The sequence below is a fragment of the Pholcus phalangioides genome, unplaced genomic scaffold, assembly GCF_987345545.1.
Source record: "Pholcus phalangioides strain wild (caught in Gottingen) unplaced genomic scaffold, Ppha-v1.0 ptg000032l_1, whole genome shotgun sequence".
Lineage (NCBI taxonomy): Eukaryota > Metazoa > Arthropoda > Arachnida > Araneae > Pholcidae > Pholcus > Pholcus phalangioides.
The window spans coordinates 7682725-7702123 of NW_028301622.1; the positions used below are offsets into that span (position 1 = coordinate 7682725).

General features: G+C 40.3%; 2 protein-coding genes across 2 annotated transcripts in view; one reads left to right on the forward strand and one right to left on the reverse strand.

The window, feature by feature from the left end:
* Positions 1-19399, reverse strand: part of LOC149066853 (uncharacterized) — a 428124-nt gene that overhangs the window by 351986 nt on the left and 56739 nt on the right. The window lies entirely within an intron of this gene.
* Positions 8117-13291, forward strand: LOC149066855 (uncharacterized). The gene is made up of 2 exons (XM_089253195.1): positions 8117-8253; positions 12213-13291. Exon 2 carries the CDS (start codon positions 12227-12229, stop codon positions 13184-13186), a length of 960 nt encoding a protein of 319 aa, XP_089109321.1. The 5' UTR covers positions 8117-8253; positions 12213-12226; the 3' UTR covers positions 13187-13291.

A 19399-nucleotide genomic window follows, 5' to 3' on the forward strand; every position in this document is an offset into this window, starting at 1 on the left:
CGTCATCAACCACCCTTTATGAACATATGAAATATTCTTAATGGCATCTTATTCGGTGCGCCAAAAACGGGAAAAACCTTTCGCTACTTTATGGGCACGTGAACCAACATTATCCCTATTGATAAGTCCCCTACAGGGCCACTTTAGTGACCTCAAAATATTTAGCGGATCTAAGTGATCTGGAAATTCGTCCGGGCAGCTTAAGTGCTCTGTAACTGTGCCACGCATCATTCAAGAGCACTGATCCGTAATTATGCCGCGGATCACTTAGAAAATCTGGAAATGCGCCGCGAGTAACTTGCGTGATGTAGAGCCGCACTGGGGGATGGGGGGGGCGCTCAAGTGCTCCATATCTGTGCCACATGACACTCAAGTAACCTCTAAATGTCCCACGGATCGTTTAAGTGTTCTGGAACTGTGTCGCGGGCTACTTAAGTGATCTTTGAATGTGCCACGGGGCCCACTTCAATGATCTGAAAATGTGCCACGGGTCACTCAAATGCTCCGGAAATGTGCCACTGGTCATTTAAGCGATCTGTAAATGTGCCGCTTAGTTGATTTTTACAAAATTGGGTTTGCGTGCACATCACATAACCTTCAGGGCCACATTTGGTTCGTGGGCCAAGGGTTTACCATATATGGATTAGAGGGTCGGTCGCAATGAATTTCTTAAAAAAAAAAGAAATTTCGAGTTCCTAACCTTCAAATAGCTTTGAAAGTAACAGAAATTGATTATAACAACATATAAAGGTAGTTTCTTTCGAAATTTTAATTTTTAAAAAATATTTTTTGCATTGAGAAATAAATTTTTGAGCGTGGAATGAGAGATGACGAAATTTAGCTGACGAGAGGAGGAATCAAAAATGGCTAAAAATTTGTGAAAAAAAAATCAAAAATAGCTAAAAATTTGTGAAAAAAATAAATAGAAGTGATTTGCGGGATAAAAATTTATAAAAAAAGAGAAAAAAAAATAAGTAGTGGAAGTAATTCCCACGGACCAGCGAAGGGTTAGTAAATAGGAGGAAAAATTACCAGAATTAATCTGCAGACCGGCAAAAATTAAAGGAGAAAAATTATACAGAGAATTAAAAATAATTTGCGGACCGGGGTGGAAACAATTGAATGGGAATATCAATTCTCACACTTGCTGATGGCCAAGGCAAAAATTAAAACCGATATACACTGCTGGCCACCGTAAATGCAACACCCTGAAGGAAGCATGCAAATAATACGAAATTTACAACATGCATTAGCGGAGGTGAGATATGCAAATGATTAGAATTTCAGCGCAGACGCACATCACGCGCGCCTGTGGCGCCACTTCAAAGCGCTATTTAAGGCTTGGAGATTTCGACAATTTGAAGTACGGCAATTGTGTTTTTCTTGTGGTTTTTTCAAAAAAACGATCATCTTTTGATCAAGTATCCGAGTTCGACAGAGGAAGGATAGTGGTCTACCGAGATTGTGGATTATCTTTCAGGGAAATCGGTAGTCGTGTTGGACGAAACCAAACAACTGTAATGCGGATATGTGATCGTTGGATGCAGGAGGGTACGACGGACCGACGTGTTCGATCGCATCCACCTCAGTGCACCACTTCACGTGATTACAGGCGTATTGTGCGTATGGCAGTGACGGATCGCTCAGCCACATCACGAACCATAGCACAACACATTCAGTCTGTACCGCATCATCCAGTGTCTGCGCGTACCATTCGACGCCGTTTACAGCAGAGTGGTCTGTCCGCAAGACGTCCATTGCTTCGTCTACCCTTGACGCAGAACCACAGACGTCTCCGCCGCCAATGGTGCGATGAAAGAAGGATGTGGACGGCACAATGGAATGAAATTGTCTTTACTGACGAGTCACGCTTCTGTCTGCAACACCACGATGGTCGGATTCGAGTCTGGAGACACCGTGGAGAGAGGATGCTGAACAGCTGCGTTATGCACCGCCACACTGGTCCTGCACCGGGTATTATGGTATGGGGCGGTATTGGATATCACTCTCGCACTCCTCTAGTACGCATTGCCGGTACTTTAAAAAGCTAGCGCTACATCTCCGAGGTGTTGGAGCCAGTTGTCATTCCTTACCTTCAGGGCTTGCCCACAGCCATATTTCAACAGGATAATGCGCGACCACACGTGGCACGCATTGTCCAAAGGTTCTTCGTCAATCGCCAGATTGGATTGCTTCCCTGGCCAGCTCGCTCTCCGGATCTTTCGCCGATAGAAAACATGTGGTCCATGGTTGCTCAACGATTGACCCAGATTACATCCCCAGCTGCCACACCAGATCAACTTTGGCAACGCGTGGAAGCTGCTTGGTCTGCTGTACCCCAAGAACACATCCAAAGTCTCTTTGAATCAATGCCGAGGCGTGTGGCAGCTGTGATCTCCAACAATGGCGGCTACTCTGGCTACTGATTTTGGCAGGAACCACACTTCACAGAAGTCTATAAATTTAATCATTTGATGCTTGGTCAACATGTTATCTACAAAATAAATATTGTTGCGATATCTCTTGCCTTGCTTGGTGTTGCAATTTGGGTGGCCAGCAGTGTAGATATGGCGTAATATTCAATTTTAAATTTAATGATTATGTAGAGACCAGACATATACAGTCAGATCCGGTTTTAGCAAACAAAGAAGCTGGAAGCTATATGTTCCATTTAAATGTAATATATATAAATAAAAATATTTTATATATATAACAAACTATTTTACTAATCCTATAATAGTATCAATATCAAATAAAAACTACTTATTATTTTAAATTTCTTTTAAATTTTATAATACATTAATTTTTAACAAGAATAAAGAACTAATTTTTATTTTCTTAGTTACACAAATAATGGTTTGCTTCGTTAAAAAACCTACAGATGTCGCTGTCAAAAACTAACCAAAAAATAGCCTCGTCCTCGAAAAATAAGCAGGATGTGTGTTGGGATGCTAAAAAATAGTCATAACAAACTGGATGAGAACCTAGTTCAAAATCAATCAATGCTAAATACAGGGTGTCCCATAAATTCGTAAATAGTTTGAGAATTCACAAAATTTGGTATATAACTTCGCGAAATAATTATTCTGGCGAAGGGGGATTTTTCTTTTGGTAGAGGAAAAAATTACTCAAATTTTTGTCAACAGAGAGCGCTGCGTGAAAGTCGTGCATTGTGTCGTCTAGCGAAGCTGCAGCTAGCTATTCGTGGCTGAGGAAAAACAACTTTCACCAATAGTGCTTTATCCACCAATGTAAACATCCCAATGAGAATTTTATGTAAGCACCAGTGACAGGAAAATTCTGGAATGAGCTGTTAATCGTACAACGTGCATTTTGTAAGACAGAATTCGAATTATTTCTGTCAAAAAAAGCCCCTCTTCACAAGAATACTTTATACATATAATACAAGTACAGCAAAACTTCGATTAACCGTCACTCGTTTAACAGTTAGTTTCGGTTTTCCGTGATAGTCTAAGGAAAAATAAATAAATAAAAATACGGAAAAAATAGCCCCAGGTTTTAAGGTCCAAAAATATTGGATCACTGCTATGGTCAGTGCAAATGCCACCGGCAATCATAGATTACCCCTGCTTGTAATTGGTAAATCCAAGAAACCACGTGCTTTCAAAAATGTAAGTATGAACGCATTACCCGTGAACTTATTATGCTCTAAATCCAAGTGCTCTTGGATGGACCAAAAAAACGGAAAATGGCCCCGACACAGCCCTCTTGCGAACTCAAAAAGTGATGGCGGCAAAATGGCATGCCTTTTTCTCCCAGCGAATGCAACTCCACTTATCCGGCCTACGGACCAGGACATAATTGAAAATATGAAGCGACGTTACAGGAAAGGCCTCTATCGAAGGCTCGCTTTCATTTGATGATGCCACGATTGTTTAAGAATTTTGGAAGAGATACAAAATAATGGACGCTATTGCCACTGTCCCACTGCCTGGGCTGACCTTATATTGATCGTTTCGCGTGTTAAATACGATATGTATTCGCTTTTAAAAGATTTTATTTTCATCCCAAGCCCACAGTGAAATCACGTTACTGTACATAATTATGTACTAAGATTTCTTTTATCCGGCTATTCGGTTATCCGTCACAGCCCTGGTCAGGACGGTGACGGTTAATCGAAGTTTCACTGTATATTCAAAGCACTCGAAATATATGACATCCATATTTTTAAGGAAACAGTTATTTTCCGGATATTATGCTGAGGTGAACTCGGAAAGAAAAGTCATCACGTCTCCGCCGGGACTCGAACCCAGGCCCTCTTTCATACCGGGCAAGCATGCTACCATCTACACCACTGGAGACATGACCCTGCCTTCCTTATTTCACGCCCTGTGGCGTGAGGCGCTGAAGTAAAGGCATTAGTAGCCTCTCTTAACTTCAGGACTGAAGTTTGCTGACTTTTCTTTTCGAGTTCACCTCAGCATAATATCCGGAAAATAACTGTTTCCTTGATATCTCGGGCTGCGAAAAAAAAAATCCATCTATCTCACTCTAAACCCGGGGGCCCACCCGGGGGCCGTTTCCTGAAGTTAAGAGAGGCTACTAATACCTCTACTTCAGCGCCTCACGCCACAGTGCGTGAAATAAGGAAGGCAGGGTCAATTCTCCAGTGGTGCAGATGGGCCGCTGTGGTGGTCGAGTGGTTATAGTGACGGACTCGCGATGCGAGGATCCGGGTTCGGACCCCACAGTGGTGGTCTACTGAAGTTTGTTTTCTGTGGTTCCCAACTTCAAGGCGCGAATGCGAGCCAATCTCCCCGTTAAAAAGTCTCGCCACAGAGAGCAACAGGCCTACAACGTTACAAATATTCAATCACTCACAATTTGAAGCATAGATGGCAGCACTGAAATATCATACACAACACTAGCTACACACTCAGACTGTTAGGTGCACTCACTTTGTTCCAGACTCTGCCACGAAGCTGGGCTGGAAGAGATCTCAGCAACGGGATAAGTCCGGTGGCAGAGACCCTGGCGTCCATTCATTCAGTGGTGCAGATGGTAGCATGCTTGCCCAGTATGCAAGAGGGCCTGGGTTCGAGTCCCGGGGGACACGCGATGACTCTTTTTTTTCTGAGTTCACCTCAGCAAAATATCCGGAAAATAACTGTTTTCTTGATATCTCGGGCTGAGAAAAAAGGCTTCTATCTCAATCCATATTTTTGTTATGGGCATCATTTTCTCAGCCACCTCGTTGGGCATTTTGCCTGTTGTGGTCACGTATTTGTATTGTATTTTTAATAACTTTTTCAAGAACTGCAAAACCTTTGAACGACCAAACGTACCACGGTTCCCATCTCAGTGATGTATCGAAGCGTTCCCGGAGGGGATGGGTGTGTCTGTAAATTTTATTAAATATATCTTCAAAATAAAAGTATTACATATATATCCTATATTTCGATTCACACATAATCAATACTCGCCAATGATACCGGATCATAATATACGATACGATTTAAAAAAAACAAAAATCAACTATAAAATCAACATCCTTTCGAAAGTTCTTGATTCCATCCGAAGACAAACATTCTAGCATCCCTTGGTGCTGTGGTCATAGATTTGTTGAGGTACATTACTGAAAAGTATTCAGACATACCACAATTCCTACAATTTTAATGAATTTAGTTCTTTAGGAACTTATGGGACGCCCTGTAGATCAATGTCATCTCAAAAGGTGGACATGAATCTAACAGGGGAAGGGATAAATTATTGGACACTTTCATTAACAACTGAATTCCTATTGTGATTTTTTTTAATTAATTCTGAAATTACTTCTTTTATTGGTGGTGAATTTTCATCATTTCGGAATTTCTGTGAATTCTGTCTGAAATCATTTTTTCATTTATTCTGAAACAATCTCCACCATAACCTCTGAATCATAATTTTAGTTCGTAAAGCGTGCTGATATTTTTTGTTCCGCTATTTTTCAGAACTTTTCAAATGGCCCCATCCGTACCCCCACTATTTGAATCGGGGCCACCAGAAGTATTCGACGCTCTCCAGGGACACACACAGGATCAACCTGGAGTTGGGAACGCCTCTACACAAGCACAGCCTTCTGAACAGCACCATGGGCAGTGATATTCTGGGGCCCTTCATTAACTTGAAGTACATCAATATTATCTCATAAATTTCTATGTTGATCTCGAAAATCATACCACCAAATCTCATTATCACCTTCATGCACTTGCGCCCCCCCCCCCCCCGGATGGGATCATGCGGCACTGGTTAGTGCCGTCTTAACGCATGGGTCCACCCGGGCATTTCCCTGAGGTCTCAAGAGAAGAGGGGCCTGACAAAAATGAGATATCGTTGAAATTTGCAACGAGTATGCATGTAAATTTGCCTGGTAGGGCCTCAGAAAAATCAGTTGACCCAGGGTCCCACGACACTCTTAAGACGGCACTGCGTACAATATCTTACAGTGAAATTATGAGTATAGTAATGTTCAAAAAGCATTTTAAACCGACAGAAAATGACTAAGATAGTAAAAAATTAGAAATTTCGAAAGAAAATACTGTCTCAGAAGGAGTAGGGGCTGGGTGCTCTTCGCCCGAGACCCCGAGTTCCGAACGATCGGAAGAATAATAATGTTTTAATCAGTTAGAATTATAGAAAAGATGAAAACTCTTCTCCATCTCTTTTTCGAACTTCCTAACAATTATTCAACAACCGATATTCATCAATTATTAGATTTCTAGATTTGTCATCCATTCACGTACCCAATCAAGGCGATTTAAAAAATTTTAAGAAATAAATCGATACTGATTTGCATTGCCATCTATCGTTTAAACTTTAAAACTAGAACTAGTTTCTCCTCATTCCCTACAGATGGCGCTAAATTTTCATTGAAAATCAGTTTCGGTTTCGTATCTGGATATCCTCTTAATTATGAGTTTTGATTAATCCTCCTGAAATAATTTCTTTCACCAATTCCGAAAAAAAATTGGTTTTTGTTACCTCTTTGAAATTTTCTGAAATTACTTTGATTTCGTAGTTATCTCCGTAATTCTGAAATCAATATTGCCTTGAAATCATTCCTTTCAGTATAAACTTTATTATTTCTTTCCATAATTATGCTCTTATTTTTTTTAAGATTATAAAATAATTGCTATCACCCCAATTTCAACATTATTTCTTTTCTTGAGTCCTTTTCTCTGGGGAATTATATTAAGGAAATTAATGTTTTTGGTAATTCTGAAATTATTCTTCCAGAGTAGTTGAAAAATATACTAGAAATTTCCAGAATATATATGCCATTTTGCCGTCTTGAACTTGATTAAATCAGGGGCCCCAAAAACTGTTTGGATTTTCATGGGCCTTGAGTTGGGTTAGCAGGCATCGTCCTTTGGAATGTCATTTGAAGCGTCCTCCTACGCTTTAGAAAATTCACCCTTTTGTCCTCTTTTTCAGGTTTCTGGAATTATTTTCGTTTTTTTCCGGGAAAATTGTTTTTCATTATGAAACATATATCTCTTCATTAATATGAGTGCTTGCGTGTGTGTTTTCCCACACATGTTCTCACGCTTTCACCACTCTCCGTCGAAATTCCCAGAATATAAGGACGCAAGTTGCCTCCACGCAGGACACATGCTAGTCTAATAACCACGGCCCGGCCCAGCTTGCTCCAGGATAATGGGGAAAATACAGTTCGGAAAGAGCAGAGGGTCATAAGGGGGAGGGTCAAAAGTTATATGGGACAATCATCGCTGAGCCCAAAGCGCTGGAAGCTATAAATATAAAATCCGTTTTGCATTATATTTTGTAATATAGACACTTGCCACGACGGGATTTCTGGAAATGCAACTCCCAAGGGGTTCACGAAGGATTCAGATATTATTGGAGGAATCGTCATCGAACACAATTTTCAGATTACCAAATCCACGCGGTAACAACTAAGACAAAATATAAAACCCACAGAAATGAGCATGTTAAAACTCGCGAATGTTATCGATAATTTCAGTGCCACCAATTTTAAGCAAACCTAATACGATACAGATAAGAGGATTCGTGTTTCCTTCACATATCTAGTGTTACCTCCGTTATGGACAAACAGTATCGCAACTTATTATCACACATTACCGTAAGGATGTAAGTTATTATCTTCTTTTTCTTAAAATAAAGCGCTTGATAATGGGACCAAAGACACACACATATAAAGCATTACCAGACATTGTCTATCGAAGACGTCGGAAAACGAGGAATCCAATCTAGGCTTATAAAATAACGCAGGTGAGTGTTTATTATTAAATATTTGAGTCAATAGAAGGGGGTCACATGTGGCCCGCCGACGGAAAAAAATATATTGTTACAGAATTTATATAAATAGTTGATATTCAATGAAAAAACTTATTCCAGAATTGATGAAAGTAAAAATTTCAAAATTACGTATACAGAACGTTTCAGAACTAGTGAGAGAAATAATTTCAGAATTATTGAAAAATATCATTGTAGAATTAATGAGGGAAAATTATAATTTTAGTATTATTGAACGAATAATTTTAGAATGAGGGGAAAATAATTCTAGAGTCATGATGAGAGAAATTATTTACGACTGCGTGGGTGAAAAGTATTTCGCAATTCATGATAATTCATAATTTATGAAAATTATCATTATCAAATCCGTATTCAATGAAGAAATAGCTTCAGAATCAATGAAAAACGCATATTTTTAGGAAAAAAATTATTCCTCGAAATTGATGGAATTCATCGTTGATGAAAAACACGATTTCTCATAATCGATGAAATTCCTTTGATGAACATAATTTCTCATAATGAATGAAATTTATTTGATGAAAACCAATGCCTTCCAACCGATGAAACACATACAGGGTGGTAACTATCACCCACCCAATAATTACGCACGTGATTCCTTGTTTAAGACTAATATGGGATCCGTTTTAGGATCGGACGAATATTTAATGACTTATAACGTTTTGAATTTTTGTGACGTGTCATTTTTGTAATGGTTAGTTACGGGCCAAACAACCAACGAAAGTAAAATGCTTCCCCAGCAGAGAGTTGCAGACTTTTCGAAAATGAGCTGAAATATTCAATCCCGTTAGAAGCCAAGAGTTCGATCGTCTTCTTTAAAGATTGGCGCTTCTTCTCTCCGTGAAGAATCTTGTTATTGCATAATAATCTCGCCCTCTATATTTGCAAATTTATCACCACATTTGTAAACTGTTTTCCAAATGTGATCTATTTGAAAAATTTCCTTCCCAACACTTGGTTGCCAAAACGTGGTAATATTTCTCCTTCACTATCAATTCAAATTTTTTGAGGGAAGGTGCATGCACTGCGTACGTGTTTAATGCGCGATCGTTTTTTTCCTACGCTCCCGTTTCAAATAAAGTACCACTAACAATTGTAGGATTGTTTTCTCCCAGTTTCTAGTTCTGAAGTTTTGGAAGATTTACATGTTGCATCGCAGCTTTTGATTGTGATTCTGCAAACACAATTAACTTAACACAATAAGCTTGGTGAATGAAATCGATCAAAGTCACAAATTTTCATGAAGAAGTCAGATACTGTCGAGATATTGTGAAATAGAGTTTACAATTTTTACGGCATCTCATTTATGTTATGAGTGTGTGTATGAAACAATATTAGAATATTGTATTCTAAAACCATATTTAGAAAAACGAACAGTAAAGAGATGACTTTCATTTTTAAAATTGAGAGCTAAGGGGAGGAGAAAGCACGATTTTTCAAAAGCAGAGAAATTAAGGAACGAAATATGAGATACGCCCTCATCTGAAAGTTAGGGCAAAATTAGTAGTGCCTGGGCCTTAAAATTTCAAACGAACTAGTTTATCATTATTCTCTACAGATGGCGCTAAATTTGCAGAAATTAGTTTCGGTTTTGTATCAAAATCGAAGAAAATAAAAAGAGTCAAAGAAACCTGAAGAACTGGATAAAAGCGTGAATTTTCTAAAACGTAGGAGAACGCCTGGTAACTCTACTCAAAGCCCAAACAGTTCTTGGGGTTCCTCCCGATTTAATCAATTTCAAGACGGCAAAGTGGTATATTATGGAAATTTCTACTATACCCTGGAACTTAATATATTTTCCTGCTACACTGGGAGAATCCGTAAAGAAAACAAAAACAACTATTCAACCAAAAATTTTGAAATTTTGCAGGAATATTCATACGGCGTTTGTTAGTAGCAAAATAAATATCGAATTTCGATATCTGATCATTCGTAAGAATTTTAATTTGATCATTTTTGTCGCATCACGGTCATTTTCTGCACACGAGAGCTAATTAGATCGGGACCTACAATTGTGAGAATTTTACGAATTTTTTTTAATTTTGAAAAAAAATGTACAAATTTTACAAATCTGAAATTTTCAAGAAAGACGAATGCGTTCTATTTCACCAAAAATCGGTAATAAATATAATAACCTTGTCCTAACCTAACCGCACGTTTGAAAAAGGGGGGGGGGAGTAAAAAGAGTAAGAGACAGTATAAAAGATGTGATAAGAATTTAGGTAAAAAAATTAGATTTCTTTTCACCCTCGCCCTACCTGTTCTCTTTCATTCTTATAAGATACATCATATGAAGGGAAAAAAAAAATCACTATCAGGGTATACTAGGCTGACCATATTTTTTCGAAAGAAATACGGGAAAAAATTTGAATTCCAAATACGGAACATCGCCAATTATCACCAAGAATGATGCCAAAAGTGAAAAAGTTTGCCAAGTATTCCTGATTTTACGGAAAAACCGCAATGGCGGGAAATGAAGCATTACAGCGAATTGCAGTGGATTAAAATGAATTCCACGACATAAAACGTTCGCCAAGACAAACGTGGGAGATTAATATTCTTATTTATATTTTATTATCATAAAATAATTTATGAGTTGAAAAATAATTTCAATTTTTGGCTTTAATAAAGAATAAAAATACAAGTAGGCGTCATGAAAAAAACGGGAAAAACCGGGACACTTTTGCTAAAAATTCGGGACGGCCAGAAAAAGAAAGAAAAAAACTGGGAATGTCCCTGGAAATATGGGACGTATGGTTAACCTTGGGTATACAAAAAAAAATTGTAAGATTGCAACAAAGCTTCGGGATGAGCAGGAGAGAGGAAAGAAAACAGAGTGAACTTGTTTGAATTAATTCCACCGGCAATTCGGACGCAATATTACGTCCTTTGATCGTAAAGTGGTTAATCCTCACGGATGAACTAAAAAGAACTGCAATCTGAGAAAATCGTAACAATCGCTTAAAAATTTGAAAATGCAACACACACAAAAGAAAAAAAACTGGTTTGTTATACTCAATTTTCCGTAGGGTGGCACCATTGTTATCCAGTTGCAAAAAACGCCAAGTTGTACGTTTGGTGTACGTTCGGTGAGTTTGGCAGGATTTTGAAGTGATGAAATCAGTTTTTAAAGCGTTATAACTCAATAATTATGGGTCAAATAAAAAGAAACTGAAAAAACAGTTTTCCGTATTAGTTTTTCACAAGGAATCACGTGTGTAATTATTTGGCGGTCAATAATTGCCGTCCTATATATGATGGGGGAAAATGTTTCACAAATCATAAAAATCCCTATTTTTAATGAAATTATGTGTTCACAACCAGTAAAAATCCATATTTGATGGAAAAAAGTAATTTCAGAACCAATGGAAATTCATATTTGATGGAAAGCAAATAATTTCTCATAATTGATGAAACTCATATTTGATGAGAAAAAAAATTGAGAAGTCATAAAAATTCATTTTTAATGAAAAAATATGTTCAGAACCAATAAAAAATGTTTGATGGAAAGAATAATTCCTCAGAAATCATGAAAAATTATATTTAATGAAAATATGCTTTCAGAACCAATGAATATGCATATTTTATGGGAAAATAATTTTGAAGTTAGTACGATTAGTGCACAACCCCCCCCCCCCTCGTAATTAAGACACCATTGTGTGAATCTAGATATCACAGTTGACTTGTTGGTCACTAGGCTTCCTAAGAAACTTTTTTCGTTCACTATGTCTGAAAGGTTAAAAGGCCTCTGATGGCACTTCAACCTTTCAGACTTTTTTGGCCTTGCTAAAGTCGTTGAGAAAATTTTATAAGAAATTTCCCATAGTTTTACAAAAATTCGACGCTGTATTTCTTGCAATTCATCAACATTTGATGAATAAATTTTACAATTTATCATTTCCACTTTTCATTACCAGATTTTAAAGCCATTATGGTGAAATTGGAGGTCTTTATACTAGGAGCGCTTTGCGTGGCGGCAACTCACGCTAATACGATACCCGAAAAAACTGACCTTGACAAAGCCGGAAAAAGCATTCCACCGCTTCTACTTGCCTTACTCAAGCGTTTTTACACAGATGGATCCACCCGCGGATCGTCTTACTACTCTGGATCAACTCCTGGAGCTACTCGTGGTTCATCTTACTACTCTGACTCTACTCGGGGATCGCCATACTACTCTGCCTCTACTCGGGGATCGCCATACTACTCTAGATCGTCTCATACAGCTACTCTGGGTTCAACTTACTACACTAGATCGACTCCTGGAGCTACTCGTGGTTCATCTTACTACTCTGGATCGTCTCCTAGAGCTACTCGTGGATCACCATACCCATACTACTCGGCCTCTACTCGGGTATCGCCATACTACTCTGGATCGACTCCGAGAGCTACTCGTGGTTCATCTTACTATTCTGGATCGACTCCTGGAGCTACTCGGGGATCACCATACTACTCGGCCTCTACTCGGGGATCGCCATACTACTCGGCCTCTAGTCGGGTATCGCCATACTACTCCGCATCTACTCGGGTATCGCCATACTACTCGGCCTCTAGTCGGGTATCGCCATACTACTCCGCATCTACTCGGGGATCGCCATACTACTCTAGATCGACTCCTGGAGCTACTCGTTCTTCGCCATACGGCTCTAGGTCGTCTTCCGAAGCCACACGTGTCTCAGCATACGTCACTGCATCTACTTCTGATTACTTGATCAAATCAACACAGTCTCCGCAATTTGTATCAACAGTTACCACCATTACCGCCAAGCCAACAACAACACCGACTGTAAACCCAACGAAACCGTCACCGCTAGTTCAATACATCTTCAACGTGATTTGTACCAACTGCAGCGCAAACATCTTCGCTGGCCAGAAACCTGGCACGATATGAATGAAGACCAACCGATTCAGATATTTATCCAAGAATGGGAAGCCGTTATCATGTAATTTGGTTGCAAATTACTTGACATCTAACAATAAAGTATAACTAAGTATCTGCTGACAAGTCTAGTCCTCCAGTGCAGAGCTTGACAAATCAAGGGGGGAAAAAAACTAAGCGCCGAGCGTATTTCTTTCGCCCGAGCTGGTAATCCCACAATAAAAAATATAAGCATCGATACCAGTTATTTAATAGCCACGGGAACCTGATATGTCAAGCCTTGCTCTAGTGTCGATTGATTCATCAACCGGGGGTGGGAATAAAATTCAAAACAAATATAAGCTGCTCTAAATTGAGCGAAATAGGTTTTAGTGCAGTTCAGACTTGAGGCACATTGGTGGGCAGCGGATGGTCTCTGTCGACAAAGACATCTTCTGGTTCTCCGAGCATGATCTAGTCCTTCGGGCTAAGACGCTAAAAGCTCATATCTCCTAGGGCAGTGGTTCTCAAACTTTTGGCACCACCCACTCCCTTGCAACAGCTAATATTCCAACCGCAACTTCTTGACCTAGTGGTCATATATTTGCATAAATAATTATTTCCTTGCGACTTCATTGCTTCCTGACTGTCATATAACTACAGTTTCGCAGCTTCTTTATCCTAGTGATCATGTGTATTTAATGCTTCTTTAAGTAATGCCTCACTGGTGTTCAACCTGGCCCAACAGTCATTTGCAAATATTTGCTTCCAATAATTTCCTTTCACTCCTGCTACAATGAAGCTCCAGCGACATAGGTTGGCTACATAATAGCCCAGCCTGGTTAAATTTTCTTTGGCGAATATATGCATCCGAAACAATTCAATAAGCCAGCGCGTGTTGTGACTGTTGGCGTTCTTCGACCAATGGCGAGACTAATTGGAAGATCGGAAAGGAAGGCGGTTCCGTTGACTTGGGCTGGAAGGTCCTGGGCGTTACCTTCAACCAGCCTTCCAATCACCAGCATTTGACGATTATTGCCAATGATAGGAGCGGCCACATTTCTCTCACTTACGACCAACCTTGGAACGTATTGGGCCAGGCTTGTCACGAGTGTGGCCCTAGCTTTACCATAATGGACATACACCGACAACTGCCTCATGACAGTAGCAGTTGAAGAAATAATCAGTTGAAATCCGATTCCAACAAATCACGCTTGACTATCAATACCCTCAGCTCATAGATACGACATTGACAAGGTTTCGTGTCTCCTCTTGGAACTGCGAAGCACAATTTGGCAACCCATCATCTTAGGGAGACAGAGCCGGGGTCATCTGGCCTCCTCGTTACGTAAAGATGTAAACAGCTTTCCACAAAATACTTCGACCTGTATCGGTTTAGAGAAGTACCAGCCTGGAGCAACGTCAAATTCCACAAATTTGCATTTATGACTCAAAAAATACATTTTTCAAAATATTCCTCCTTTTTTTTTGTAGTTCTTTCGATAGTGGTCCGAGTATAGAAGAAACCCGTGCAAAGCCGGGCCTTTTTTTTCTTGTAATCTATACAAGTGTTCCCAAACGGGGGGTCACTGTTGGAAATCAGATGAAAAGAGGAGCCACGACAAGTTGTGAAAGTTGGCCACAGAGAGCTGTGAAGCAATGAAGCTTTCAAATGAGATGTGATGGAAAAACATGCAATTACTTTCAGAATCCTGCATAGCTATCCATAGAACTAAGGCCATCTTAACCCATGAGCCCATATGCACATGACAAGGGGCCTTACATCAATAGGGACGTTCTTGATCAGATCACGTACTATGATTTTCAAATGTAAATATGTGAATATGTAAGCTGTTACTTCCAGCTAAGTATGGGGGCCCCATGACATCACGTTGTCAAGACCCCAGGATATTAGGAAAACCGTGTGCAAAACCTCCACAAGAAACAAGCTCACAAAACTCTAGCTTAAGATAGGCGTGGACCTCCAGAATTATGTGTCGGAAGTTTGTAGATCCATTGGATCGTCCCGTATTTTACCCAACCTATTTTTTTTCTATATGATTCGGCTCTTGGAAGGGTTGGTCATTACCCTCGCCCCCTTCTGGATCCATGCCTGGTCCAGGGTTCCAGAGGTCGATTTTATTTACAAAGTTTTTGTTCATTATATAGTTTTGATAAGTTGAAAAAGGACTCTCTCTTGGATGACGATAGGGACCTCAGGGTAAAACTGTTTCCGAAAATTTCGCCTCCGACATTTCGTGCCCGACGTTTTGTCCCCGGAAATTTCTGTTTGCCCTGACCGTATGAGTGACCAAGTAAGTGACTGACTGTGAGCGACCAAGTGATTGCATGAGTGACCAAGTGAGTGGGTGACCACATGGTGGTCAGTGACAGTATTAGTGACGAAGTGTGTGACCATATGAGTAACAAAGTGGGTGGGTGGATGACCATATGAGTAAGTGACAGTATGTATGAGGTATGAGGAGTGGCCGCACTTAGTTACTCATACGGCACTAACTTGATGACGGAAATGGTCACTCATACGGCCACGCACTTGGTCTCACTCAAACGGTCACTTACCTACTGATTTGACTACTCATACAGTCCCTCAACCTGGTCATTCACTTGGACACTCATATGTTCACTCGCCTAATCACTCAGTCACTCACACGATCAGTGTAAGCGAAATGTACCGGGGATGAAAAATCATTGGCAAAACTTCTGGATCCCGGGTAAAACGTTGGCCATGGAATGAAGAAGGTTGAGAAACAGATCTATAGAAACTATCCCAAAACCACAAGAAACCTTGTTTCCAAGATTTCTGGTACATCGGCTCTCTTCATAGACTGAATAATCGAATACCGTGCTTTTCAACCTGTGGTCTAAGCGAGAGGGTTCGAGAGCTCTTTGCAAGGGATCCTGCGGAATCATTTTTATATACCGTCGTTGCAATGAATTTCACAGTATGTAAAATGTGTCAATTTATACAATTTTAAATGATATGCAACAACTAATACGTTTGCATTTTATGGGAGGATGGCGTTGGAATTGGCCCTTTGGTGCTACGCGAGGGGGGGGGGAAGTCTGCGTTGCATTGATCTCATTGGGGGGATTGATTCAACATGGGGGGGGGGGATTCCGCGAAATCAAAAAGTTTGGGAAGCACTGAGCGAGTCAGCGAATATGTGGTTTAAATTTCGGGGCCCAAAAATCGTGTGACCCATGGCACGACCAACTCGCGCAAGCAGAAACGAGACACTGAAAACATACCTGGAAATTTGAGTTGCCAATGTTGGCTAGAAAAATGCCAGAAAGTTTAAATCATTCAAGTTTGAAAGATAATTTTTCAATGCAATTATTGCAAAAAAATAAGAAACAATTACAATTGATGATTGAAAATTTTCTTGCTAATTTGAAAATTCGTTTCTGAAACCCCAAAATGTCAGATAAAATTTTGTTCCAATGCCAATTTTTTTGACCAAAACAAAAAAAAAGGTCGAAAAATTTATGTTTGCAAATTTTTCTCAAAAATTCTTGCCTAAAATACTTTTGCGGAAATAATTTTTCACCTAAAATTCTTTTACAAAACATACAGCGAAAAAAACACAAACGGATTCAAGTGAGCTTCGTTGAAAAAAAAAAACGGGACAAAAAAATTGAACAAAGCCCCGTAAAATATGGTTCACATGGTCACAACTAATAACAATGCTAAAACTTCAATTCATCGAATGACTACATGGGGATGTTCAACATCACTTGATGATCAACCCGAGGGTATGCCGCTGATTTGAAAGCAAATGATAAAGGGCTCTTTGTGTTGCCAATCTTGTATTGCCCGTGCTTTGGGAAACACGGTATCGCACTTATCTCTCTTTACGATATGAATATAATTGACAGGTGTCGTTTCCCTAATATCACAAGGCTACTGATGAATAACAAACGGGCACATAAAACAATACAAGACCCTCGTTCGAAGCCATCGCGGACACACTGAGACGAGTTTAGACGTAAAAAGATATACCGCAGGTAAGCTTCTATATCAATTCTCAAACTTTTCCGGCCCGTGGCCCACCTGTCCTTATGCAGGGCCCCTTACCCCTCATCCGAGACCCCCCTTTCTACTTATCGAATTGAATACGGTATGAATCTAGGGGAGAGTCAGGATATTGTGCTTATCGAATTGAATATAGTCGAAACGGAATTTATATGAACAAAAATTTTATGAACAAGATCGATCCCTGGCACCGAGTGTCGTCTTAACGCATGGGCCTACTCGGGTATGGTCCGGGGGCCTCGAAAATGAGATCCGGTATAAATTTGTAGAGTAGGCGTGTAAATTGTAAAGACAAGCATTCGTTGCTCGGCTGCGTCTCAAAAATATTCCTTTGCCAGGAGGGCGGGGGGCGCTGATGTTCTTAAGACGACCCTGCTGCAACCCTGGGCCAGACATGGATCCATTTCGAACCAATGAGCCTACATAATGCATCGTTCCTACCGACACATCTCTCTTGGTCCGCCCCCTACATAGGGCTTTCTTTTTTTTCAAAAAGAGCTCTACTTTGGTCTGAAAAACCAGACAAGACCCGAACTCTGTCCCTTAAGGGATGTAAGCCCTTTGCCTTGTTGGGTTGGGTTATGCTGTAGAAGGACAATCCCGGTCTATCACCATGGGCAATTTACTGCCGATGGAATTATGCCGGAAGTGTGTGTACCTAACAATACAAATGCGTATATGGTGTATTGTGTTTAAATTTTTAGTGTTGTCATCTATATTTCAAATTTTGAGTGAAGTGTTGAATATTTTTACCGTTGTATGCCTGTTGCTCTCTGTGGCAAAAGTTTTCAACGGGGAGAGCAGTTCGCATTTGCGCCTCGAAGTTGGGAACCACAGAAAACCAACTTCAGCCGACCACCACTGTATCACCGGTAGCGTTCGAACCTAGGTCCAGGGCCGTCATTTCAACTTTTCCGGGGGGGGGCAAAGCACATTTACTCAATGTATGTATATATATATTTGTATATATATACTATTTTTAGTGTATTTTCGAAAGACGGGGGGGGGGGCAACGCCACCCTCCCTAAATGACGGGCCTGCCCAGGTCGTTGCATCGCGCTCAGTGAGCTTCCTTCTTGTGGGGTTTTCATGCATGGTCCCGGCACAAAATTATGCTCTCAATATTCAGCTGGAAGTAGCAGTTTTTTACATATTTGCATGCATACATTCGGAAATCATAATACCATATCTCATCCATTTAAGCCCTTTATGGATAAGAGGCCCGGGCCATTCCCAAAGTGGCTATTGGGTTAAAATACCCCCCCCCCCCCTCCCATTCTGTGGATACCTCCGCTGGATTATGAAAGTAGTCCCATTCCCCCTCCCCACCATATCTCGCTCAGTCGAAAGCGATATTTCTTCTCAGCTCCCTGTGGCCTCTTCACCACTTGTCATGGTCCCTTTAGAACATTCCAGAACCACGGAGGAGGGGGGGGGGAATTTCTCCAATTTGACAACTACTGCTTCACACCACAAGAAATCGGTACAAAATTATTCCTAATTATGAGTTTATTCAACCAGCTCGGTCTAGAAAACCGACACTACTGACAGAGACCATATTTCGATGGTCTCCAAAAAATCGATGCATCTAGCAGAGAATGTGCCCACCGACTTACACTGCAAGAACGTCCCGTAGTTTTAAAGAGATCTCTGGAAAGGAAGGTGCATTTTTGTCTCGTATTTCAGTTTTCGAAAGAAACAATTAACAAGGTTTCCACATGAATGTTTGCCACAGCTATGAAAATTTGCATGTGGCGATTCAAAATCATGGGCGGAGATACGGGCCCCCCCCCCAGCAATAATGACCTTGCCCCCCAGACTTCCAAGTCAATCTCCGCCTATGTTCAAAATGACTCTGTTTATTAGTAGTTACCGGCAAAGCACGAAGAGAATAGCTTCTAGTACCTAAACCTGCTCCTGTGCGGTTGTGTGGGCATCTTACTTGACTCTCATCATCAGGATCCAGGTTCAAACCACGTTGGAGGCACAGTGGGGGGATCGGCTGAAGTTGGTTATATCAGTGGTTTCCCAACCTCGAAGAGTGAATGCGTGTTGGACTTCCATTTTAAAAAGTCTCTCCTCAGTGATAAAGCACATCTCCAACATGATACTTACATAACATGAAAATTCAAACATTTGCTATTTTCACTTCAAGGGATGGAACACAGATGGCGACGAATCAAGCACAACTA